The sequence below is a fragment of the Plecotus auritus genome, assembly GCF_963455305.1.
Source record: "Plecotus auritus genome assembly, chromosome: 8".
Lineage (NCBI taxonomy): Eukaryota > Metazoa > Chordata > Mammalia > Chiroptera > Vespertilionidae > Plecotus > Plecotus auritus.
Window position 1 is genome coordinate 156852593 of NC_137782.1, and position 26351 is coordinate 156878943.

The 26351-nt window shown below is 37.3% G+C and overlaps 1 protein-coding gene across 3 annotated transcripts in view; it reads left to right on the plus strand.

Moving 5' to 3' along the window:
* Positions 1-26351, plus strand: part of HEATR5B (HEAT repeat containing 5B) — a 76543-nt gene that overhangs the window by 10308 nt on the left and 39884 nt on the right. For 2 of the 3 annotated variants that reach the window (XR_013961348.1, XM_080682930.1), the window contains exons 5-19: positions 59-208; positions 430-601; positions 2530-2687; positions 3625-3874; positions 6558-6713; positions 7199-7449; positions 9176-9287; positions 10507-10659; positions 12459-12558; positions 12888-12997; positions 14059-14222; positions 15033-15208; positions 17710-17815; positions 19302-19492; positions 21001-21160. Coding sequence is in view for 2 of the 3 variants with exons in the window: in XM_080682930.1 (XP_080539056.1) it covers positions 59-208; positions 430-601; positions 2530-2687; positions 3625-3874; positions 6558-6713; positions 7199-7449; positions 9176-9287; positions 10507-10659; positions 12459-12558; positions 12888-12997; positions 14059-14222; positions 15033-15208; positions 17710-17815; positions 19302-19492; positions 21001-21160 (2409 nt within the window). In the remaining variant the exon portion in view is untranslated. The remainder of the gene's footprint in view (positions 1-58; positions 209-429; positions 602-2529; positions 2688-3624; positions 3875-6557; positions 6714-7198; positions 7450-9175; positions 9288-10506; positions 10660-12458; positions 12559-12887; positions 12998-14058; positions 14223-15032; positions 15209-17709; positions 17816-19301; positions 19493-21000; positions 21161-26351) is intronic. The other variant, XM_080682931.1, reaches the window with a different exon arrangement.

Genomic DNA, 26351 nt, shown 5'->3' on the forward strand with positions numbered 1-26351 from the left:
TTAAATGTGGAATTTGCTTTCCATCCTAATTTTAACTTTTCTTTATGTTTGAGTGTAGTCTCAAGGGCGAAGTGAAATCTTAATGAGTCTACAGAAAGTTCTGAATGGGCTGGGTGGTGCAGCAGCCTCTTCTCATCGTGATATTTACAAGAATGCCAGGTCCCTCTTGACTGACAGGTCCATGGCTGTTCGATGCGCAGTTGCCAAGGTTAGTACTAGACCAATTTTTAATGCTGTAGGGTTCACCATTTCTTAGGGATCATTATCTTTTATCTCCTGATGTCCAGTGTCTTGAAAACTGTTGTTTTATATTTTTTGTCCAACATTTTGGTTATTTTTGGAGAGTAAATCTGGTTCTTGTTATGCCATCTCTGGAAGTGGAAGTTTTAGGATGTAATTTACTTCTTTTTTTTTTTTTTTAAATGACAGTGTCTACTAGAACTACAGAATGAAGCTGTGTTCATGTGGACTGCTGAACTGGAAAATATAGCCACTCTCTGCTTTAAGGCTTTGGAAAACTCAAATTATGGAGTGCGGGTGGCAGTGTCTAAACTCTTAGGAACAGTCATGGCGACAGCACTAATGCCAAAGCAAGCAACAGGTACCATTGTTTGCCAGCCCCTGACTTAGACTATAGCAGACACTTGAAGGTACATGGAATGCTTCCTTCTAAATGAGTTATTACTCATAGGCAAGTCACTTTAAAGGATTTCAATCATTAGGTTCTCTGCTTTTCATAATGTTAAAGTACCCAAATGGCGTTTTTTCTTGGTATAGTTAAGACATTTTTTTATGATGATAATGTACAAAGTAATATTACAGCAAGTATGTTGGACACATAAGCAGGAAGATTTATGCAATGATTTTGTATGATATTTAAGGACTTTAAATCGGGCACTTGATACCCTTTTTTACTTTAAATCTCTGATGACTAGATCCCCATTTGTAACATAGTATTATTTTTCATTTTTTCTTGGCCATCACTGTGAACAGAATCGGAGGCAGCATTGACTTTTCATGTGACATCTCCTATGGCTCCCAATTTCATGGAGATGCTTCAGGGATAGTGGTGTGTAGATCTGAGCAGACCCAGCTGTGCTGTGTTCCCACCCCTACTCCGTATCTACAGAGAAGGAGAGTCAGATGTTATAGAGTCAAGAGCTCCTATGTTTATTAGTTGTGAAACACATTGAGCTTTGTTCTCTTCATCTTTAATAATAATTATTTCAGTCTGTGAATTAGATGATGTCGATGACAGGTAACATTTTTTTAAGTGCTCTGTGCCAGGCATTGAATTAAGCATACAACAGAATTGTTTATTTAATCCTCACAAAAGACCTGTGAATTGTAAGTACTATTGTTATTGCCATTTTATAAACAAGAAATTTGGAGTTTAGAGAGATCACATAATTTGTGTTCGACTAAGTGTTGTTTTAAGTGTCAGAGCTGAAATTAAAATTCAGGCAGTTACATTTTAAAGCCTACATACTTAATCATGAGCTCTATATCTCTTCTACAGAATTTTTGTGAGGGTTATATTTGCTACTATATGTGAAAGGACTTCATAAAATATGAACCTGTATACCAAAGGTGGCAAGACAGCTATAATCCAGTGACATTTCTTTTTTAATCCTCACCCGAGATTTATTTTTCCCTTTGATTTTTCAGACAGAGTGGAAGGGAAGGAGGAGGGGAGTGGAGAGAGAGAGAAACATTGATGAGAGAGACACATCCATTGGTTGCCCCCGCACAAGCCCTGACTGAGGCTGGGATCGAACCTGCAACCAAGGTACGTGCCTTGACCAGGAATCGAACCAGAGACCCTTCGGTCCACAGGCTAACGCTCTAACCCAGCCATGGGCAAACTATGGCCCGCGGGCCAGATCCGGCCCGTTCGGCTGTTCTATCCGGCCCGCAGAGCCGAAAGAGCAGAGGGTTCTCTTGCTCTCCCCTCCGCTCCTTTACTTTGAATTTATATTAGTTCACACAAACACTCTATCAATGCTTTTGTTCCGGCCCTCCGGTCCAGTTTAAGAACCCATTGTGGCCCTCGAGTCAAAAAGTTTGCCCACCCCTGCCTAACCACTGAGAAAACTGGCTAGGGCTCCAGTGACATTTTAATGCATTGGTAACTGTTTGACGAAGTTTCTCTGTGTCCGTCTCAGTTTTGGGAAGGAAGCTGTCTATGATCAGTTAGCAGTATCTGCTGTGGGTATGCTTTGTCCTTGTTGTGTTACACATATTGAGGTTACATCATTATTAGACTATTCTGTCATAGATTTATTGAATTGATTTTGATTTTTTAGTTCTTTCTATTCTTCTTAGCATTTTTGCTTCAAATTGAATTTATTTTTACAAGTTCATTGTCAATTTTAAGAAAATAGGAAAACTCAATGGCCTTATCTCCTTTGTGGTAACTTAGGTATGCTTAAAAATAATTACTTGAATTTTCAAGCTAGATTATTAGAAAGTTTTATTTAACTTATAGCAAAATACATTTGTTTATAATTTTACTTTTCATCCTGAAAGTAATGCGCCAGAATGTGAAGCGAGCGACACTTGATGAAGTCTTAGAACTCATGGCCACAGGATTTCTGCGCGGAGGGTCAGGTTTCTTAAAGAGTGGCGGAGAAATGTTAAAAGTTGGAGGGTCTGTTAATCGTGAAGTGAGAGTTGGAGTCACACAGGTTTGTAATACATGTATAAAAGAGTTCTGTTCATATCCTTGTGAAAATTCATGGAAGACTCTTGCTAAGTATAGTACACACACAGATTTTTAATATTGTCTGGTTTCTTTCAAAACATTTCTTTTACCAAATGAATGAATTACATTAAAACTCCAAATTGCATGCTTATATGGAAAGGTAGATACTTAATGATGTATAAATAAGCCTATGTCTACTTTATTTATATAAATATCTAAGAAAATTTTACTTTTTAGAAAATCAGCTGTGAAATAATTCTGTTGTAATTAAAATGTTATTTAGGTAGCTTGAGACATTTAGATTTTAATTTTGATCACTGATCCTGTAGCTAAAAATATTGGTTAATAGTTTGGGTTTTCATAAATTGTTAATCACCAACGTAATTCTGAAATTAAACCTGACTTAGAATTGTAATTTTAAAATAATACCACCAAGTAAGATGTTATGGTTAATGATCTAATAATAATTAATGCCTAATAAGATGAAATACTTCATTGTGATTTTAGTCAAAATCACTTCAACTGTTTCTTTTTCCTGAAACAAGTGTAAATAGAAGTAACCATTTTTTATCTTAAAGTCAAAAGCAAGTGAGTTGTAGCTCTAGGTCTGTATTTATTTAGTGTGTTAGGGTTTTCTTATTCCTATAACCTATTACCTTCTTCATAACCAGGATAAATTCAGCTTTCCTTTCATCCTTTACCACTCACTATTTTCTTCACGAAGCTATTGTCTTAACTATGTTAGTCAAAGATAATTCTTATGCTAGAAGTACTAAAAATGTCTCATGTTTTAAATTCTCTGTATTTTCATCTCAAATATAATTTATTTGCATGCTGTTGTCAGTTATTTCTGTGGTTGCTTTATCTGTAATTTCAGTTTATAAACATTTATTTGAAGTTGTATCTTAATCTGCTTATAGGCATATGTTGTTTTTGTCACAACATTGGGTGGTCAGTGGTTGGAGCGTAGCTTTGCTACATTCTTATCGCACGTACTTGATCTGGTTTCCCATCCTCGGGCAACGCAAACACATGTAGAGGCTGTATACTCAAGACGATGTGTCTCTTTTATCCTGAGAGCTACTGTGGGCAGTTTGCTAGGTGAAAAAGCCCAGATTGCAGCTGCCAAAGAAATATGCCAAGCTATTGGAAAACAGATGAAAGTAGTAGGTAAGGATTGATGTAATAATGTTATTGATTACCTTAGTCATTTAGTTCTTTTTATTATTAATAAACTAGAGGCCTGGTGCATGAATTTGTGCACATTGAAAGGAAATTAATTAGAAGAAATATTTTAGAGGCTGGGGAGGGTCCTTGGTAGGTTGGCTGCAGGGCGTGTCCGGCCCATCTCGCCTAGTCCCTATTAGGGCTGATCGGGGTCAGCCGGCTGGGGAGGGGCTGCAGGAGGGCTCCAGGGGGTGTCCAGCCCCTCTTACCCAGTCCCCATCGGGGCCGATTGGAGCTGGCTGGCTGGGGAGGGACCATGGGAGGTAGGCCAGCTGGGGAGGGACTGCATGAGGGCTCCAGGGCATGTATGGCCCCTCTTGCCCAGTCCCAATTGGCTGGACCTCAGCAGCAAGCTAACCTACCGGTCGGAGCATCTGCCCCCTGGTGGCCAGTGCACATCGGTCGGACACTTAGCATATTAGACTTTTATATATATATATAGATACCAACATCTGATTAATTTATATATTTTTCTGGGCTGTGTTTTAACAGTCATTTTATTGAGTATTCTTATTTGGTATTAAAGCAACACATAATTTTAGTGAAATAGTTTTTAAAGACTTTGGTAGCATGTTTATAAAATTAGGGTTTTTGTCTTATTTCAAGTACCTATACTGATTTTATAGCTCTCCTTGTACACAGCAGTATTGCTTTGCTCTCTTTAAGGAATAATCAATGTGATTTTTATGTTTGGAGCCTTTTATTTTATATACACAACGCTGGTTTTTCCCCTCCCTTACTAGACTTAATATGAAGACTTGAGAAGAATAATTACAGGTGGCTTTAGCACAGTATAGGATATATTGTGAAACCCCAGTAATTCATAATTAAAAGAAATCTTTTTCTAAGAAGTATCAATTTTATAATTTTTTTAGTTTAACAAATAGTCTGAAATTCCAAAGCAGTACTTTTTAAGGTTTGAATAATCAATAAAAGCATAATATGTTAATTAGAGCGGGCGACCTTCCGGATGAAGCTGTGGTGGTGGGGGCCGAAGCAGAGGCGGCCCCCGGCCACTGCACTGAGGCAGAGGCAGCCACTGCTGTGGTGGGGGCCGAGCCCCTTGCACGAATTTCGTGCATCAGGCCTCTAGTGAGTGAGATAAAGTTCCTGCCTTTATGGAGCTTACAATTCAATTAGGAAGTCAAAGCAAGGTAAATGTAAATTCTGTAAGACGGTTTAGTTTTATCACTCTTGGTAATATACATTAACTTTAACCAGGCACATTATATTGCCTCATAGAGTTCCTTAGAAATAAGAATTTAATGAATAGATAATAATCAGTAATTTATATTTAGAGAAAATAATTTTATAAGTTTTACAAGTACACACAGTTTAGTTATAGTTTTTATTGTTTATATCTTTGCAAACCATTTTTTAAATGTACAGGGCTAACTGAAAGTTATAAATTATGAATTAAAGGTTGCTTAAGTTAAGGAGGTATACTAGTAGGTCTTGAGATATGTTAAAATAGCAATATATTCTAGGTGTACAACTTGAAAAACCTTTGTACATTGATTCATTGAAGAAATGTTTGAGTGCCAGAAACACTACCAAATCGTGGGAGGAAAATAGTGAACCAGATACAGAGAACTACCTGTTCAGGCAGCTTCTAGTTTAGTAATCAAAGAAAGAATTCGTGCATTTCTAAGTCCAGAAATTGCTAAGAAGAAAAGAGGTATTTAATTAGAGTCCATAATGTGTTAATTTATTGTATTCTATTATTCTATATTCTATATTTTATAGTCTACTAATTCATAGTGAATGCAAAAAGGGTAAGTTTTACTGTTATTTATGAGTTATTAATCTTAAGGCCATAGAGTAGTCATTTGATTTAAAAATCCTAAAAGCTTAATTAAATAAAATGCTATATATCTGGGATTTATGGGCCAGAATGTATTCTCAATTAGTAAATTGACAAGGGATTTACAGCTGTTCTATGTTAAATACATCCCAAGTCTAGTGGACATTAAAAGGTGATGGGAGGGGGCATAAAAGTGAATGGGGACTTTGAGGAACATTCCAGTAAGAAAATCTAAAGCCTCTTTCCTTACATATCCACGTTCTGGTCAGTAATTTGATGATACTACCAATATATAGCAGCACTTGAAAATAGCAGTAATAATAGTAACAATAATAGCCACTAACATTTATTAAATGCATATTGAGGGCAGCACTGTGTTGAATTCTTTATATGCACTGACTAATTGTAACAGTACTGTTCAAGACAGGCACTTAACCCTTTCAGCAGAGGAGGAACTTGAGACCTAGGTAGGCTGTCTTGCCCAGTGCCAGATAGCTAATATGACTGGGGAAACTGGGGTTTGAACCCAGGTCTTCTTTCTCTCAAGCCTGTGCTTTTGTACACTGTAGTTTGCTGCTGCCTACTAAAATTAGGTCTTATCCTAGAAGCAGACAAAATTTCTCAGTATATATGTATTAAAGCATTGCCATGAAGTCATTAAATAATGTTTTTAGGCTACTTCACTGTTATTTACACAAGTTTTCTGCTGAGAAATAACAATATACAGAATTCTAACACTCAGGCATAATTAAATATAATTATGTAGATCAAGAAAATTGTATTTAATTCACTCTCATTGAGGACATGCTGTTGTGTTTCCAGAAGCAGTAGTGAATGACACTAGCAGTGAAAACAAGTCTGGAGCAGCAGACATCGCAGCCAGCCAGCATGTGATGGTCTGCGCCCTCCAGGAGCTGGGGAGCCTGGTGCAGAGCCTCAACGCCACAGCCTCCCCTCTAATTCAGGAAGCATCTATAGGTATGATATCCACTTACTTGCAGAAATAGTCCTTTACCATTTTTAAAAATCATAGGTATAATTGATATTTAGCTCCTGATTAGCTGCTTGTCATCAAATTAGCAGTTTAGATCATTTGGCAAAAGTAGAGTTTTATTTAACTTAAAATTCACTGTGATAGTCAGTATTGAATTAAATGGTGAAATAAAGTTTGGAGAAACAAATAAAAAAGTCATGGTAGTTTCTGACTAAAATTTGTTGAATACTTTCATTTATTTTACATCCACGTTTATATTTTATTGAATGTAATTATACTGTGTTCTTTGTAGAAAATGTTCCTTTAAAGTACTCTACTATTTATGAGGTAATGTATGTGTTTTTAGCAAAGTTCTGAAAGTATGTTTGAAGCCATAATAGTTATGATTTTAATTATTGTACATAGTCTTTTGTTCATGAAATTGTTGGACTTCATTAAAGAGTAATTTTTTGAGTATTTTCTTTGTTAGGACTTTTGGAGACTGTGACTTCTGTGCTTCTTCATCCAAGTATGGCTGCTCGGCTCGCTGCTGCCTGGTGCTTGCGCTGTGTGGCTGTGGCATTACCTTTCCAGTTGACACCATTTCTGGACAGGTGTGCAGAGCGGCTCAACAACCTGAAAACTTCCCCAGAAGCCGTTAGTGGATACAGTTTTGCAATGGCTGCCCTGTTAGGTGGAGTTCATCAGTGTCCACTGGGCATTCCTCATGCCAAGGGAAAGGTAGGGCAGATCCTAGACTTGCAAGTGTTGCATGTGGGCTTCAGTCTGTTGGAACACCTTCTGTGTTTGCCGTTGAACGAGGTGATCAGAAGACAGACAACAGTTTTACTCTGATAATATAAAATAAGTGTTCTGCTAAAATGGAATTGACAGACTATAAAGTGTGATATTTAATTATGACACAGGAATAATAAATAGCTTTTGTTTGGTTATAGTATCATTTTATAATTTAGAGAAAAACCCTAAGTAATTAATATAATTTAGAAATCAAATCTTTCAGCTTTTAGAAATAAAAATTCACACTGCTGTATTAAAAGATGTCAGGAGAATATGCTATGGCCATTATTAAGCATTAGATAATAGAGTTGAATGTTTGTTTTTAATCAGTTACTCTTCTTTTCCTTTCTACTGACCTCTTACTACCATCATGATTTTCTTCTCAGGAATATTTTTATAAATATTATTTGCAACTTTACATAGGCAGATTTGGGCTAGATTTTAACTTTTTTTTTTCTGGATTATTAGGCTCATGACCTGTGAGTTCATTCCTGTGAGTTTCATAGTTACTACTTGAATCTAGGTTTCCTCCTCCCTTTGTCATAGAGTTGTGTCATAGCTGATTATCCTTGATATCTTTTTCTCCCATCTCTTCCACACACTTTTATATTTCACATTTGTTCAGAGTCCCTTAGGGTCTACCTAGTACTCAGACTCTGGCAAACTCTACCCATTCATTGTAATTTATCACTGCTCTTAAGTCAGACTAGTCCAGTGGTCAGCAAACCGCGGCTCGCGAGCCACATGCGGCTCTTTGGCCCCTTGAGTGTGGCTCTTCCACAAAATACCACGTGCGGGCGCGCACGTACAGTGCGATTGAAACTTCGTGGCCCATGCGCAGAAGTCGGTTTTCGGCTCTCAAAAGAAATTGCAATCGTTGTACTGTTGATATTTGGCTCTGTTGACTAATGAGTTTGCCGACCACTGGACTAGTCATCTTGCTTTCTTCAGTCTCCATGCCTTTGCTCATGCTAATCTCTTACTATAGAATTTCTCCCCTTTCTTGTTCATTCACCTGTACCAAACTAATCTATTTGTTGAGAGACCCAATTCATGTTCATCTCTTTCATGAAATCTCTTAAAAACTATTCAGTCTTTGATACTTTTCTGACCACTACCACCTTTGTACTATTTGTCATTTAATTATGTGCTTCTTGTTACTTCCCATTTTTCCTTTCTCTTCTCTCTTCAACACTCTAAGCATCATAAGGTTAGCTTAATGGCATTTGCATAATAGGACTTGAACAAACCTTTGAATATAGGATGATAGTGCCAATAACAATAGTTATGTGGTTACATGGACCAGCACTGTTCTGAGTGCTTTGCTGCATGAACTTAATTTAATCCTCAAAAGAGTGAGTAGGCACTTCTCTTACTCCTGTTTTGCCAATGAGGGACCTGAGAGAGAGAAGTTAATTTGTCCCAGGTCAGAAAGCAGGAAATAACAAAGCTAGGATATGAACCAGGCAGACTGGCTCCACAGCTCACTCTTAACCACTACGCTGTTCTGGGTCTCCTCAGAGGCAGCAGTGCATTCGGGTTTGAGTAGGTCTCAAAATTGCCTCTTTAAAAACATGTTAGCAGCAGCAACAAAAAGGGATAACTTTTGTCTTAATAAAGTATATTAGCTATGTATTTTCTTATTTGATTTCTTTAACTTTTTTTGCAGATGGTAGTTAGTATTGCTGAAGATCTCTTACGAACTGCTACCCAAAACAGCAGGCTGTCTTTACAGCGCACCCAAGCTGGATGGCTTTTACTTGGAGCACTTATGACTTTAGGTATAATGATATCTAAGTAGGATTTCTGTCTTATTCTATAACTGTCAGTAGACAATAAAGAAAATTCAATTTAAGGTATTAAACTTCGCATTCTAGGCTTTGAATGAGATTTAAAAATGGTAAAGATGTTTTTCCCATCACTTAGTAGTATATTTCTCTTTTTTGGCAATTTCTGCTTGAGGACATTTAAGGAGAAAGTTATTAACAAAGTTTCACCTTTACCATCAGAATAGCCAAGGTCTAACTGACTAGCTTACTGTTATCAAAAGAGATGAAAGTGTGGGGGGCACATTTTATCCCCAAAGTAAAGGCCAGTGACGTAATTTTAGTAGGGTGATAATGTCCCGTTTAACAGTATTGTTGGTTCTGCTTCCTTGGATTATCTTTATGTGCTTCATTCTCTAAGTGCTGTGACAAATCTGAGATGCAGGCAAAGTGCAGCATTGACATAGGACAGAAAGATGTTATTGTGATGAGGGGTGTCCACCTTTTAGTTCATGGTTACCTTCTACGATGTGTGTGTGTGTGTGTGTGTGTGTGTGTGTGTGTGTGTGTGTGTGTGTGTGTATGTGTGTGTACAGAGTTACTCACCACTTTAAACATCTGCCTTTTGGAAATTATGCTCTGACCTAGTTTTCTAAAGAAAATAAAAAGTAGTAACTTTTTTCTAGAAATTTTGTTTAAGTATAGTAAGTGATATGTTAAGTGAATTCCTTAGCAATATAAATATAAGTTTCTAGTTCTAAGTATACTGCTCCTCGATACTAGTAAAACTAAATTAACCATATAAATTGCCCCTTCCAAGTAGAGGAATATACGTATGTATGTGTGTAGGACTGTGTATATGTTTATGTACATATGTTTATAGAATAAACATCATAAAATATGTTCTAAATATGTTTTATCATCAATAATATGTAATTCACCATTCTGAATATATTTGGGTAATTTGTTTTAGATTACTTTTTATGAATTTGTTTCATATTTATGTGCTAAAAATATTAGTTCTTTTTAGGTGAAAATTTTTATGCTTTCATAGATATGTATTTTACCTACTGAATAAGAAACATTTTGAAAATGTTCATGTTAGAGATAAAGATAGAGTGAAATGCTAGCTATTATTAAAGCTTGTATGGGGCTTTTTAAAAAATTTTTTACTGTAAAGTATGTCATATATGTATATATATGTATGATTTTGGATTCTCCTTTTCTCGGTTAGGACCATCTGTCGTTCGTTATCATCTACCGAAGATGTTGTTACTGTGGCGAAATGTTTTCCCTCGTTCTTTAAAGGAATTGGAGGCTGAGAAGGCCAGAGGCGATTCTTTTACCTGGCAGGTAACATTGGAAGGCCGTGCTGGAGCTTTATGTGGTAAGAACTGAAAAGGATGCACTTTCAGAATATTTTTTTATTACTAAAATATTTGTGAAGGAAAAGAACTACTTCAAATTTTTATTTTAATATGTAGTAAATTTGTAATATAAACTTATATGTAAGTTTAATATATAATCTAAAGTTTGTAGACCTTTAGAATTAGAAACAAATTGTAAATAATCTACACCAGTTTGCTAATTATGAAATAACTAGGGGCCCAGTGCACAAATTCGTGCACCTTGAAAGGAACTGTGGGCCGCGAGGCTGAGGTGAGTACAGGAGTGGGTCTCGGCCATCCTCCGCGCCCCCACCTGGCCCCTTCCATTGCAGCCCCCGGTCCCCTCTCTGCCAGCAGCCCTGCTCCTGCCGCCACCACTCCCATGTGCTGATGGCACCGGCACTGGTGGCAGGTGCGAGCAGGGTCGGTGCTGGCAGCAGGTGCAAGTAGAGCTGTCGCCAGCAGCGGGTGCGAGAGGTGGCTGCCAGCCCTGGTCGCCCCTCAGGAGCAGGGAGAGGTGGAAAAGCCCTGAGGGGTGATCGGGGCCAGCAGCCACCGCTCATACCTGCTGATTGTGCCAAGAGTTCGGAGCCAGCTTCGGGCGTTGTCAGTGGGTGCGAGTGGGGCTGGCGCCAGCAGCAGGTACAAGCGCTGGGCAGGACCACGGCATGTGGGAGCAAAGAATTTTCAGTAACCACCAGAGGCTCACCCTGATGACAGCAACTGGTGCCCCGCCTTGGTCTGGTGCCCCCACTCACCTGCTCCACCATCCCGCCATGGCCAACGCCCACCATGTTCCGCACTCTGCCACCTGCTGCCAACACCCGCCGTGCTCTGTGTGCGCCCCCTGGTGGTCAGCGCAAGTCATAGTGACCAGTTGTTTGGTTGTTCCACCATTCGGTCTATTTGCATATTAGGCTTTTATATATAGATAGATAATGAGACTGAGACAGAAGGTAGAGTTAGTGAAAACAGGTGTAGAACCCAGGCCTTTTAGTTCCCATTATCGCAGTCTTCCACCTGTCAGAGGAGCATTGGATCACCATGTTAGAAACCCAGTGGGTATTTAAAGGAAACAGAAACTCGGGATTTCCAAGTTTATTGAGTTTGCGGTTAGTCTTTCCTTAATGATAAACAGCTATTTCCTCCTATCATGATCAAATCTGCAAACGCTGATACATTTTTCAGTCCTCAGCATTATAAAAATTTTGAATAAAGTTGTTTTTGTTCCAGAGTCAGCAAATTACAGGAAAGACTCAAGTTTTGTTTCATTTAGGAACTAGAATTATACTTGGTGACCCTGTTCTTTTTTTGGTTTATCTCAGGGTGAAAAGTGCTGCTTTCAAACTGTGGGACTTAGATGTAACCATAACGACTGGCAGAGCAAAGTGTCAGTCTTGTTCCCATACATCCAAGACCTGTTTTAATCTTGGCTCTATGGTTAAAGAGCCAATAAAGATGTTCCTTCTGACTGGGTCACTATGTCCACTCTTGGTTCTGTCTGGAAACTGCTTCCTTTGTAATCATCTAGATTCATGTAGGGTTATAGATTTCTGAATCCCTACTCACAGAAATCTCCCTAACAGTTATCTCCCCTCACTCCATTTCTGCTGCCCACCCTTCTAGCCTTTTCTAATAATTTCTCTCTATAGTTGCAATTGGTTCTTCTTTTGGTTTTACCTGGTTTTAGAACTTTTTATTTTATAATAAGAATTGTAGGTACCTTTATATAATTTTATAAATTTATTTATCCTCACAAAAACTGCTCCAAATCTGTCCTTTTGAAAATTTTGTCTAGCAATGAGGAGTTTTGTTGCACATTGTCCTGAACTCCTAACTGAAGATGTGATTAGAAAATTGATGACCCCTATTGAATGTGCCATGACTATGATGTCGCAGTAAGTAAACAATCATGACAATTTCCAGTTTCACATATTGATACATAGTCATGTTTTGTACTTCCCTCTAGTATCATATAGGAAACATATAAAACTTTATTTTTATAAAATGACTTTTAAAATTGTAGTAATGATATGTGTTGAAATAAAATTGTACTTTATAATGTTTCTGTTACTAACAGTAAAGGTGACAAAATAAACTGAATGAAAACCTAATACTTACTGAAGTACTGTAAATTTGTCAGTACACTGATACATTGCTGAAAAAAATGGTTATAAGTAATACTTTTTCTAATAAGATGATACTAACCATACTTTTGATATTTTAGTATTCCATCTGTAATTAAAGCTCACGGAGCTCATCTGAAAGCTAGTGCTGCAATGGTCCGTTTAAGACTGTATGATATCTTGGCTTTATTACCTCCAAAAACTTACGAAGGTAAATACGATTTGCAGTAGCTAATAAAAGTGTTTCTTTCTTTTTTTTTACTTCAGAAAGGAAGGGAGAGGGATAGATAGAAACATCAATGATGAGAGAGAATCATTGATCAGCTGCCTCCTGCATGCCCCCTACTGGGGACCAAGCCTGAACTCAGGCATGTGCCCTGACTGGGATTCCAACCCGAACCTCCTGGTTCATAGGTCCATGTTCAACCACTTAGCCACACTGACTGGGCTAATAAAAGTTTTTTAATGTCCCTTTCCGGTTCTTAGAGTTCTGACCATAGCTCTCCCACTGACTTACTGTGCAGAGGCAGACAGCCATTTTCCTTTTCTTCATCTAGACTGTGAACACAGCATTTACTGTGCTCCTGGCCCCTTTCTGAGCCCTTTACAGGTATTAACATCTGACTCTAACCTCAACCTTATGAGGTGATTAACTCTATTTTATAAAATGAAGAATCTTGGGTACATATGGGTAATATAACTTGCCCAAATCTGAGAGCTAGTAAGTGGTAGAGGTTGGATTCAAACCCAGCTGGTTCATCTTTGAAGTCTATGCTTTTAATAACTATCTTAATCTACCTCACATATATTATAATATAGCCAATAATGTTGGAATCTGGAGGTAAACTAGTAATGAACTTTACAGAAATTAAATATTATATAAAACGTTAATGCTAAAATAATTCAGATTTGTTTCTAGTTCAACCATGCCCAAGAATTTTGACATGCTCTAGTTTAGTGTTTGTATATCATTGGGTAATTAATAAAATAATATATCATATTTAATACATTTAAAATGAATAGTCTTTTCTCTATTTGAGTTTTTTTGGTTACTTTAAATAATTAGGGCTAAAAGGCACAATACAATAGTAAAAAAGGAAATACCATTATTATATATTAAAAAAAGCATTAAAATAGTTAATGCATATTTTTTTTAATAGGAAATAGGAACTTATTTATTTCTGTTGCACATGTTGCTACTCTTTGTGGGCAATGATTGTGATTTTCTTCAAAATTCTTCTTCTTAATCTGATCTGAAGTTCTGTGTTTTAGGGTCTTTCAATGCACTTCTTAGAGAACTGGTGGCAGAATTCACTTTGACTGACAATTCAGCCAACACAACTACTTCACTCCTCAGATCCCTCTGTCACTATGATGATAGTGTTCTTCTTGGCTCCTGGCTGCAAGAAACTGATCATAAGTCAATTGAAGACCAGGTAGTAAACCATATAGGGAACTGAAACACTTGCTTAATTGAACATGGTGGTTTTCAATTACGCCATTTTATTATTACACATGGTCACTTAAAAAGAAAATATTGTAGACTAAGGTTTAATTTTCATTGAGCTTTCTTAGACATTAAAAGATGGTTTCTTGTAATGGGGGAATAAGGACAAATATGTAATACCTTAATCAATAAAGAAATTTAAAAAAATAAATATGGTTTCTTGGTGGTGAAAAAATAGTGAAAACAGGTAAATGGCAATAGTTAGAATTTGGTGAATTCTCTTTATTCAATATTCTTTATATTTAGATACCCTGTGGTGTCTATGGCCAAGACCAGTTTTAGCTGAATTTTTTTATTATTGGTGTTTTGTTTTAGTTTGTTTTCTGACAGGTTGGAGAGAAATGGGAGTTACTAGGTTGAGCATTTAGAACTGTTTTGCCCATTGAATACATTACCTCTTATGTACTTTAAAAAAGAGATACTAAAGCCTCTTTAAATAAATTTTTGTGGGTTTAAGTCTTTCCTTTGTTTTGCTTTGCACATTTTAAGTTGGGTAGCATAAACATGTTTTAGAATGAACAATATTTTTCTTAAATTTATAAAAGGTGTTACTGATGGCTTTTTTAAAAGGCCAAATTATATTTTTACTTATTTAAAATTTTTCAAATTCAGTCATTCTGTTATTTTTTGTTTTATTATGTTTTCTCCTTCCTCACCTGTTCTATTCTTCATGCCCAGTTCTTAGTAAGTGAATTTCCTAAAGTAGATTTTGAATTATTTTCATGTCATTCTTTTGCAGCTCCAGCCAAACAGTGCATCTGGAAGTGGGGCTCTGGAGCATGATCCATCCTCTATTTATTTACGAATACCTGCTGGAGAAGCTGTGCCTGGTCCTCTTCCTCTTGGAGTTTCAGTCATTGATGCTTCCGTGGCTCTTTTTGGTGTAGTGTTTCCTCATGTTTCTTATAAACACCGGTTAGTATAAAGTCAATCAGGTCATTTTATGTAAATTATATCCAAACTATAGATTTTCCTATCCCAGTTAACTCTGCAGTAGGGTATATTACTATTTAAACAATAAGCTTATACATTTAATAACATAAGGAATACATACATGATTTAAAAAATTGCATGCAAAAAATTCCACATAATTTGAAACTGCTTTTAAGATTTGGCCCTGTGTACTAGCATCTGGTATCCATTAAAATAGTTTGTTCACCATTTTATAAGTAGGTTTTGATTATATCTTTAATTAAGGACATCAATTTAGTAAGTCGTTTGTTTTTGTTACTGAAGAAATACTCCCCAATAACATTTGTCCGTTTGATGATCCAAATCTAGAACTTGGGAAACTAAGGTAACTGGTTCTTTTTCTAATAGGACCTTTTGGTTTGCTATAGTCTATGTCCTCATTCGCCATCCCTAAATTTATTAGGCTATATATATATATATATATATATATATATATATATTCATTTTCCCAAAAGGAAGACAGAAAGTGAATTAATGCAAGACTTTCACAGATCACTTGTTTTACAAAATATCCCTTAAAAATATTATTATATGTATATGTAAAAGGTAACACAAATGTTATCTTTTTTAAAGTGTTGGTTACTTAGTTAATTGCTTTTTAAAATGAGTGGAAATTTTTAAATATGAAATTTTACTTTACCCAGATATCTTTAAGAACAATTGGTTGCCATACAAATGTTAAAGAACATTAAATGTAAAGGAATTTTATAAAGCATCTACTTTAGTGTCCTTGTTTTAATCTAAGGATACATAAAGCTCTAAGACTTTATGACTTCTCCAAAGTAATCCAACTATTTATGGGAGCTAGAACCCAGAAATATTTTTTTTTTAAATATATTTTATTGATTTGTTACAGAGAGGAAGGGAGAGGGATAGAGAGTTAGAAACATCAATGAGAGAGAACATTGATCAGCTGCCTCCTGCACACCCCCCACTAGGGATGTGCCCGCAACCAAGGTACATGCCCTTGACTGGAATCGAACCCGGGACCCTTGAGTCCGCAGGCCGACGCTCCATCCACTGAGCCAAACCGGTCAGGGCCAGAAATATTTTAATTATAGCCAATCACTTTTGTGGAACAAGGTTATGTATAAATAGATAAATTCTTTTAAAGTATAATAACAAATATTCAGTGATTGAGGAATAAATTATGACAGACTGGAATACTTTTTACAGGTATCAGAAAATTCTCATGCAATGTTAAATGAAAAAAAGTAAAATAAAGGGTAAGAAGTAATCTCATTTTGGCATTTTAAAATGCAGAAAAATGTACATGTGTATACATAAGAAAAAGACCTAAAAGAATGAAGGTATCCAGGGGGTAACTGTTTATTTCTGGGTAATTAGTTTTTGTTAATTGTTTTCAAATTAAATTAAATGAATATTTTATAAGGAAAGATTTTTTTAAATACACATTTTTTTTTTTTTTTAAAGTTAAGCATTTGAGGTCAGGTACAGGCAAATGATGCTTAACAGTAGTGTTGGAGACCATGTGTGTCTTCTTATGTGTGACCTTGAAGCAATGTGAGTAATGCCCTGCCTTTTCACCCATACATAGAATGGGGATCTGTGTCAGAGCAAGTGTAGAAGTAGTCAACGTTAGTCCCCAATAGTTCTAACTGGAGTTCCTATAGGAGGCAGGAACTATGTGATTTTTGAAGGGAGCTTTGACCCGAGACCCATGTCCTATTGTAAATTGAGCTTAAATCCTTATAGTGTCCTTAGGGAGATTTTGATTTCCTACTTTAGGTCATAGTTACCTTTGAATTAAATCCATTTTCTCTATATTCCTTTGCCCAACCCTATTTCTTTTTAGAAGAATCTGAAATGATCTCATTCTCTTTTATTAGAATAGTCTCAAATAACTGATTGATTTATTTTTGTTAGCTGTCTCATTTAAAAATGTTGGGAATAATAAAAATCGAATTCACTTCTGATTTTTTTACATTAAAAAAATTGACCAAAGCTAAATCTTTGTAAAAAATCTTCCTATTAGTTTCTAAGGATAGGGCATGAGGTACTATTTTCTTCTGAGAGTATTTTTAAAAATTATGCCACAATTTTTTATTTCCAGCTTAAAAATCTTCCACAAGGATGCATAATTAATTATTGTTATTCTCGTCAAGAAAACCTAAGCACCTACTATATGCCATATACTTTTTTTAGACGCTGGTGTTCATGTTAAAAGCCATTGAAATTATGACCTTATTTTCCAGGTTGATACTTAATACTCAGTCTCTTTTCTTGTTTCAATTGATAATCACCTGTCCATAGACTAATTCAGAAGGAAGAGATCTAATTTGGACCAACTGTGGGAATGAGATAGAAATGAGATAGCTTGAGGCATCATTTGTTAAACAATTAGCTCATACTCTTCTAATCTCTGATTTCTTAAGCCATATTTGAATAAAAAGTTTCGTTAATTTGCTCTTATTCTATTATAGACTGCAGATGTTGGATCACTTTGCTGAATGTGTTAAACAAGCCAAAGGTGTCCGCCAGCAGGCTGTGCAGCTTAATATTTTTACTGCTGTTCTTAGTGCACTAAAGGTATCTACTTGAAAACATAATAGGTATTCTGAACTACGATTTTAATTAATGCCTTTAACAAGGCAAGCATTTCTAGATTATTGTGATGTTTAAAAGTATATCCCATGATAACTATGTTTTTTATATTAGTTGAGTTAAATTACTAGAAACTTTATATTAGGCTCATTGTAATTAATGAGCATTTTATATTTTAGTAATGTTACTCTTTCAGCTTGACCTCTGAGACTTTACAAATGCCAGTAGTTCAGATAGTCAGAATTTTCAAAGATGTCTGGCTAATGAAATCTGATATTCTGCTGAAAGTTAACAAGATAAAACTTAAATTTGATTTGTGATTTAGACCATAAATCAGGAGAGGTTATGTTATATAGTTGAAAGAATTATGCATTTAGAGATTGTGTTCTGGTTTTGCATAATACTTGGTTTATGTCTTTGTGTAATTTATTTAATCTTCTTTTAACATCAGTTTCTACATGTATAAAGTGAAATGACTATTGCTTTGTCTCTCAGAGTTTGTTACTGTACTTTGAAGCCTGCAGTCTCTCATGATGTATTTGAAAACTTTTTATATTATTTAGCACTGAATTAATTATAAGGTATTACTGTTTTAAAGTAAAATAGCAACAAGTACAGCTGTTTAAATAGACATGAAGTAAATCATGTTTCATAAACATCAGAGAAAGGGGCTGTAGGCAATGGTAGTAATATGGGTTTGTGCCATTTACATAACTGTTAGTATATAACCTTTTTAAAGATCATCAACTAATACTAACATCTGAGTTTTTTAAAACACAAGTGGGGTGGTCATGGTCTTCCTCAGTGGTTGGGAAGCTAGTGAACCAACTGTAATATTTCTGTACAGTATTCTTTTTTACATAGATATGCTCGCTAAAGCCTCTGCTGTAGTAACATTTTTCCCAGGTACCATAACTTGGATTTTTGGTCTCAATGAGTAAATTAAGTTCCAGGACAGTAGGTATAGCTAGAACAGAAGTATTAACATAATGATGAACAAGCTATCTCAACATTCAGTTACTGGTTATTACCTAATTTAGCCTTTAGATATATATTGGAGGTACTCTTTATGACATAATTATCTTCTCTAGAATTTTTATATAAATGAATCTAAGTTTCCTACTCATTAGGCCTTCCTTAAAGTCATGATGATAAATTTCAATCAGTTGAATAACAGTTAATTTAATAATACAGTGTTTTTTATATATAAAAATAACTCCCAGGGATTGTTGGTTTTAGGGCCCATGAACTGTAACTATGTTGTGTATTTGTATCATGTTTTGAAACATGTTTAGAAAAGCGATTACCACTAATTTAACAGGTATTGACTCTAGACATGTTATATGCACAGGAAATATGACTGAAGAAAATAATGTCTGAAGATATATGTATATTTTCAAAGATGGTGCACATTTAAAATTTTTATTTAATGTGAATTATGACTTGCCTTTAAAAATAAAATTAACCATAGGGCCTGGCTGAGAATAAAAGTACTTTAGGACCCGAGGAAGTACGTAAATCTGCTCTGACACTGGTTATGGGTGCTCTTGACAACCCCAACCCCATCTTACGATGTGCAGCCGGGGAAGCTCTTGGAAGAATGGCTCAGGTGGTTGGAGAAGCAACTTTTATTGCTAGAATGGCCCAATATAGCTTTGACAAGTAAGTGAGTCTCTTTACCAACAAGTAAGTTTCTCATATAGGCAAAGATGTCTTTTTAGATGTCTAATAGTAAGTAATTATTAACTGGGCTATATGTTTTCCAAATGGTATAGCATGTGACAATATTTTGTGATTTTTCTCATAATGCCCTTAATTTTTATTGCAATAATTGATTAAAGTCTAGAATCCAGCTAGGTTGTAATATGCTAAGTGCTTTCAGTGTGGTGAGGGCTCCGGTTTCAGCTCTTGAATGTTACGTAATGGAATCAAGAAGATTGCTAATAGGATGTCTCTGAGTTATGTCTACTTTGCTCTGAAGAGGTGCTCTGAAGTCCTTTTCTCTTCACCACTGCTCCCCTGTCCACCTGCCATTATTTTTTCTATTAATTACTCACTTTTAAAAATGAGTCTTTCTTTTTCTAACTGCTGCTAAGTTTATCTCTGAAATTATCCCTGAAACAGAGGATAAAATTACCATTAGTTTTTAAGGATTTCTTTTCATATTAATTAAAAACAATCACCTCAGAGTTCCAAATAAATATGATTAAAATGATAACATGCAGTTATTATTGACTGTTGATTGTTAATCAAGTACTTAAGTAGAAAAGTTGAAAATCATTAGTGGTCAAGAATCAATATTTGAGTTATATAAATTAACTAGAGGTCCGGTGCCTGAAAATTTATGCACTGGAAGGGGGGCCCCTCAGCCCGGCCTGCTCCCTCTCACAGTCCAGGAGCCTGGCGATCAGGGGAAGGTGATGCCCCCATCACACCTCTGCTGCTGCCAGCTCGGCCAGCCCTGGTTACCTGAGCCTCGAGCGGTCCTGGGTGGCTGGGTAGCCGCCATCCACGGCTTCCCTGCACCTTGGGCCAGCCCTGGGCGGCTGGGCAGCTGCCATCCGAGGCTTGCCTGCGCCTCAGGCCGGCCCTGGGCAGATGGGGTCTGAGGAGACTGGGGGACTCCAAAGGCAGGCACGGAGAGTGGCTGGACCCACCTGGGTGTGGGCCCGGCCGTGCTGTCCACCTGCTACCTCAGCGGGGCTGAGGGGACTGGGCGCCGCCATCTTTGAGGGTGTGGCAGTAAATTAGCATATTCCCTTCTTATTGGCTGTGGGCGCCGCCATCTTTGTAAGGGCGTTATGGTCAATTAGCATATTCCCTCTTTATTAGGTAGGATCATTCTTAACTATGACTGTACCAGGTATTTTAAGTACTAATTATACCAAACTATGTCATAATCATTAATGAGAGAGGGAGGTGTGGAAGCAGTGGTTGTGGAGCAGTAGTTCTGACAAGCTGTAGTTCCTCTTAACATTTTCTATTCAGTGAAATATATCACTTTAAACAACTATCTTAAATTTAATAACTCATTTGGGAGTGGAGAGAAAAATCACGATTGTAGTCTTTCGTGATAAGTCCATAATAAGTCCTTTTTATTGTGTGGCTTATAAGCTTGTTATTGCCACAGGGAAATAGAAAACCAATCCCTGAAGTAATTTTTTTCCCAGGTTGAAATCGGCTCGAGATGTTGTATCCAGAACTGGGCATTCATTGGCTCTGGGCTGTTTGCATCGTTATGTTGGTGGTATTGGCTCAGGACAACATCTGAAGACCAGTGTCAGCATTTTATTGGCTCTAGCACAAGATGGAACATCCTCTGAAGTCCAGGTATAGTATAATATTGACTTTGTTCATTAAAAAATGTTTGAATAATATTGTTAGGAAAATTATTTTCTGTATAAAATTATAATCGTTCTGATAGGTTGGTAGGAAAAATGTATTAGGATCTTGCTTTGTCATTTTGTTTTATGCAACAGCAAATAACAGGATTTTGTTTTTCAACCTAATCTTAAAACTGCCTTATTTTGGGAATTGAACCCGTTCCATATACAGTCATTTAAATGTATTTTCTTATTATTTATCATCCTTTGTACTTGTTTTCCCTTTTTTGCATTTTTTTTACATTTGTTAGATTGTAAGGGTCCAGGGTCACTGATTAAATTTTCAAGTGTACTCTGAATTTTTTGTTTGTTTACAAATACAAATAGAAATAACTACATTGAGAGTCAGGAACTTCCTGTATGCAAAGATGTACTGCATTCTTGATTTACCACTTCACATTGAAGCACCTAAAAATATTAATACTCTATAAATGCAGTAACATCCAACTTGCCAGCCTCGTATTGGGACTCACAAGTTCAATTTTTATTACTACTTGCCATTTGTTTTATTACTACTTGCCATTACTACTTGCCATGAGTTCCTTCAGGATCCACCAGAGGCTTCTACTCTATAGGTTTAGTTTACCTTTGACTTCTTGGTAAAGGTTTCTATCTGTGTAAAGAACAAAATTCCCAAAAATGTTAAAAATAAAAATCAAGTAATCTTGCTCCTTAGGAAGTGCCATACTACTTTTTTAATGCTGTTTTATACTAGTTCGGAAGAAAAATTATTTTACCCAAGAGGTTGCTGCTTGCTTCTTTTATGTCAAAGAGAAGGTGCTACTGCCCTGGCTGGGTGGCTAAGTTGGTTGGAGCATCGTCCAGTATACCAAAAGGTTATGTTGTGAGTTTAATTCCTGGTCAGTGCACATACCTAGGTTGCAGGTTCGAACCTGGTTGGGGCACATTTGTGAGGCAACCATTTGATGATTCTCACATGGAGATGTTTTTTTTTCTCTCTCTTTCTCTCCCCTCCTCTCTCTTTTTTTTTTTTTAATATATTTTATTGATTTTTTACAGAGAGGAAGGGAGAGGGATAGAGAGTTAGAAGCATCGATGAGAGAGAAACATCGATCAGCTGCCTCCTGCACACCCCCTACTGGGGACGTGCCCGCAACCAAGGTACATGCCCTTGACCGGAATCGAACCTGGGACCTTTCAGTCCGCAGGGTGACGCTCTATCCATTGAGCCAAACCGGTTTCGGCACCCCCTCCTCTCTTTAAAATCAATAAAAACATATCTGTGCTTAAGGATTAACAAAAAAGAGAGTAGGTGCTAGTTTACTTTCTTCTTTTTTTTAATTAATTTATTTTTTATTTTTTTAATTTAATAAATCTTTATTGTTCAGATTATTACAATTGTTCCTCTTTTTTCCCCCCATAGCTCCCTTCCATCCGGTTCCCACCCCACCCTTGCCCTTACCTCCCCCTCACTGTCCTCATCCATAGGTGTACGATTTTTGTCCAGTCTCTTCCCGCACCCCCCACACCCCTTTCCCCCCAATTATTGTCAATCCACTCCCTTTCTATGCCCCTGATTCTATTATATTCACCAGTTTATTCTGTTTATCAGATTTTTTATTCACTTGATTTTTAGATTCACTTGTTGATAGATATGTATTTGTTGTTCATAATTTTTATCTTTACCTTTTTCTTTTTCTTCCTCTTCTTAAAGAATACCTTTCAACATTTCATATAATACTGGTTTGGTGTTGATGAACTCCTTTAGCTTTTTCTTATCTGTGAAGCTCTTTATCTGACTTTCAATTCTGAATGATAGCTTTTCTGGGTAGAGTAATCTTGGTTGTAGGTTCTTGCTATTCATCACATTGAAAATTTCTTGCCACTCCGTCTGGCTTGCATAGTTTCTGTTGAGAAATCAGCTGGCAGTCGTATGGGTGCTCCCTTGTAGGTAATTAACTGTTTTTCTCTTGCTGCTTTTAATATCCTCTCTTTGTCTTTTGCTCTTGGCATTTTAATTATGATGTGTCTTGGTGTGGTCCTCTTTGGATTCCTTTTGTTTGGGGTTCTGTGCGCTTCCTGGACTTGTAAGTCTATTTCTTTCACCAGGTGGGGGAAGTTTTCTGTCATTATTTCTTCAAATAGGTTTTCAGTATCTTGCTCTCTCTCTTCTTCTGGCACCCCCATAATTCTGATGTTGATATGCTTGAGGTTGTCCCAGAGGCTCCTTACACTATCTTCAAATTTTTGGATTCTTTTTGCTTTTCCGGTTGGGTGTTTTTTGCTTCTTTGTATTTCAAATCTTTGACTTGATTCTTGCAGTCCTCTAGCCTGCTGTTAGGTCTCTGTATAATATTTTTTATTTCAGTCAGTGTATGTTTAATTTCTAGTTGGTCCTTTTTCATATCCTCGAGGGTCTCGCTAAATTTATCGGCCTTTTCTAGGAAATTCTTGCAAAAACCTTATAACCATGTCTTTGAACTCTATATCCAGTCTTTTGCTTTCCTCCATTTCTTTCATTTGTGACCTGTTTCTTTGTCTCCACATTTTCACTGTTTTCCTGAGTTGGTAGAGTAGCTTTGTGTGCTAGATGTGCTATAGGGCCCAGTGGCTCAGCCTCCCCAGTTACCAGAGGTGAACACTCTCGGTGCACCCCTTTGTGGGCTGTGTGCACAGTCTTGTTGTAGTTAAGCCTTGATTGTTGTTGGTATCACTGGGAAGAATTGACCTCCAGGCCAATTGGCTGTGAGGATCAGCTGTGTCTACGCTGGGAGAACTTCTGTGCTGGAGACACCCTTATGAGACAAGACTTGCAAAATTGCAAAAGCCTCTGTGCTCAGCTTGGATGGGGCGGAGTCTTAGGGCAGAGCAGACAGCCTTGGCTTCCCATCAGCCCTGCCCTATAAGGCCCCTGTGTCTCAGCATCCTGTGGTAATCGCTGCAAGCACCTCTGAGAGAAAGCCACCCTCGAGTTTCGCCCGCTGCCAGACAGTCCAGTTTCTCCCCGAATGAGTCTGGGCTTCCAGAGTCTCACCCAGAACTGGAGTTCAGAGCAGTTGGGAGCTTTTGTCTCCCTCCCGCTTGAGAAAGCCAGCCAAGCACTCAGCAGTTTGCGCGCGCCTCCGAACCTCTGCCTTCTGCAGCTCCTGTGAGTCTCAGTGTGCTTTTCTCTTTTCCTGACAATCCAGATTCCCCCTGAATGAATCTGGGATCCCAGGGTCTCGCCCAGAACTGGAGTTCATTGCAGTTGGGAGCTTCTGTCTCCCTCCCGCTTGAGAAAGCCAGCCACGCGCTCAGCCGCCAGTCCTCTCCGCTCGTGCGCGTCTCTGTACCTCAGCCTTTTGTAGCTCCTCTGAGTCTCAATATGCTTTTCTCTTTCCTTCTAGTTGTAGAATTTCCACTCAGCCAGCTTTCCTGTGGTTCTGGATGGTGTCCGTTTTGTCTTTTAGTTGTAGTTTTGAAATTGTTGTGAAAGGCAGCAGTTTAGGTGTTTACCTATGCCTCCATCTTGATTTCTTCTCTTTCTTCTTTTATCTTCACCATTTTCTCAGCCTTCTTTTGCTTTAACTTTTTGAAACCAAACTCCTCTAAATGACTGCCCTACATGGCTTTTTATGATAAGACATCCTATATAATAATCCTATATAATAAAGAGGTAATATGCCAATTGATCATCACTCCAACACACAAGATGGCCGCCCCCATGTGGTCAAAGATAGTTGCCACAAGATAGCCAGCAGGGAAGGGCAGTTGGGGGCGATCAGGCCTGTAGGGGAGGGCAGTTAGGGGTAACCAGGCCGGCAGGGGAGGGCAGTTGAGGAGGGACCAGGCCTGCAGGGGAGGGCATTTGGGGGCAACCAGGTCGGCAGGGGAGGACAGTTAGGGGCAATCAGGCCAGCAGGGGAGCAGTTAGGCGTCAATCAGGCTGGCAGGGGAGTGGTTAGGGGGTGATCAGGCTGGCAGACAGAAGTGGTTAGGGGCAGTCAGACAGGCAGGCAGGCGAGCGGTTGGGAGCCAGCAGTCCTGGATTGTGAGAGGGGTCCCAGATTGGAGAGGGTGCACGCTGGGCTGAGGGACACCCCCCCTCCCGCCCCTGTGCATGAATTTCATGCACCAGTCCTCTAGTTTTACTATAATTTTGATCAATTACATTCACTCAAAGCTAATATTTTAGTTTATATCTTCACAGAATAGTACAAAACTTAGTCTTAAGTGTTTCTCCCTCTTTCTTCTGTTTTGAGAACCCTAACTCAAAAATCATGTTTTACAGTTGTTCGTCTACATGCATTTAACTATAGTTACTGGATACTTACTGTTTAATAATGTTTTCTTTTTTGTATCCTCAACTCCTATCTTGATATCCTTGTTCTTAGGAGAACTTCCTCTAGCAATATTTATTTTAGGAAGGGTCTTGAGTGGTATGCATACCTTAAAAGTGGCTTCCTTTGCTTTCACATGTGGATGAGATTTTAGTTGGTTATACTATTCCTGGCAAACAGTCCCTTTCTTTGATTATCCATAAATGTCTCAGTATCTTCTGTCTTCTGATGTGGTACATTGGTAGCTTTATTTTAAAACATTAAATTTTAGTAAGTATTAACATCTCAGTTTTTAATCAGTGATCTATAAAAACTTCCAAATTAGTTCTTTAGAAAATTGAAAGTAACATAAGCCAATAACTAAAAAACTGATGTGCAAATACTATTTAATGTTTCTCTGCAGTGTGGCTTTGAGCATCCAGGTAAAACTTCTTTTATACTATGCACATATTTCCCATTTCCAAAAGACAATGGCTTATATTAATAAAATGCTAAACTAGTGGTTGCTTGTGGGCATAACAACTATCTTTTTCCTCCATCATTTCATTGCTTTTGCCAAAAAACATATCTGAAATATATTTTTATGTCTATAACCTTATGTTTTGGCTTGGCAGTGTGTAAGAATTTTTCTCTCTGTCCTTGAAGCTAGAAGTGTCATCAAATTCTGAATAAGTGTATCATTTTATTTTACTAGAATTCTTATTATTCATAAAAGAATTAATTTAAGTCTATTGTGTTTTTCCTTTTTTTTGTATTTTTTACTCTGTTATATGATTGTTCCTCCATTTTATCTTCAAGATACTGATTTTGGGTTTCAGCAATAACTACCCCCCTGACCCCTTCGTCTCCCCAACCCCC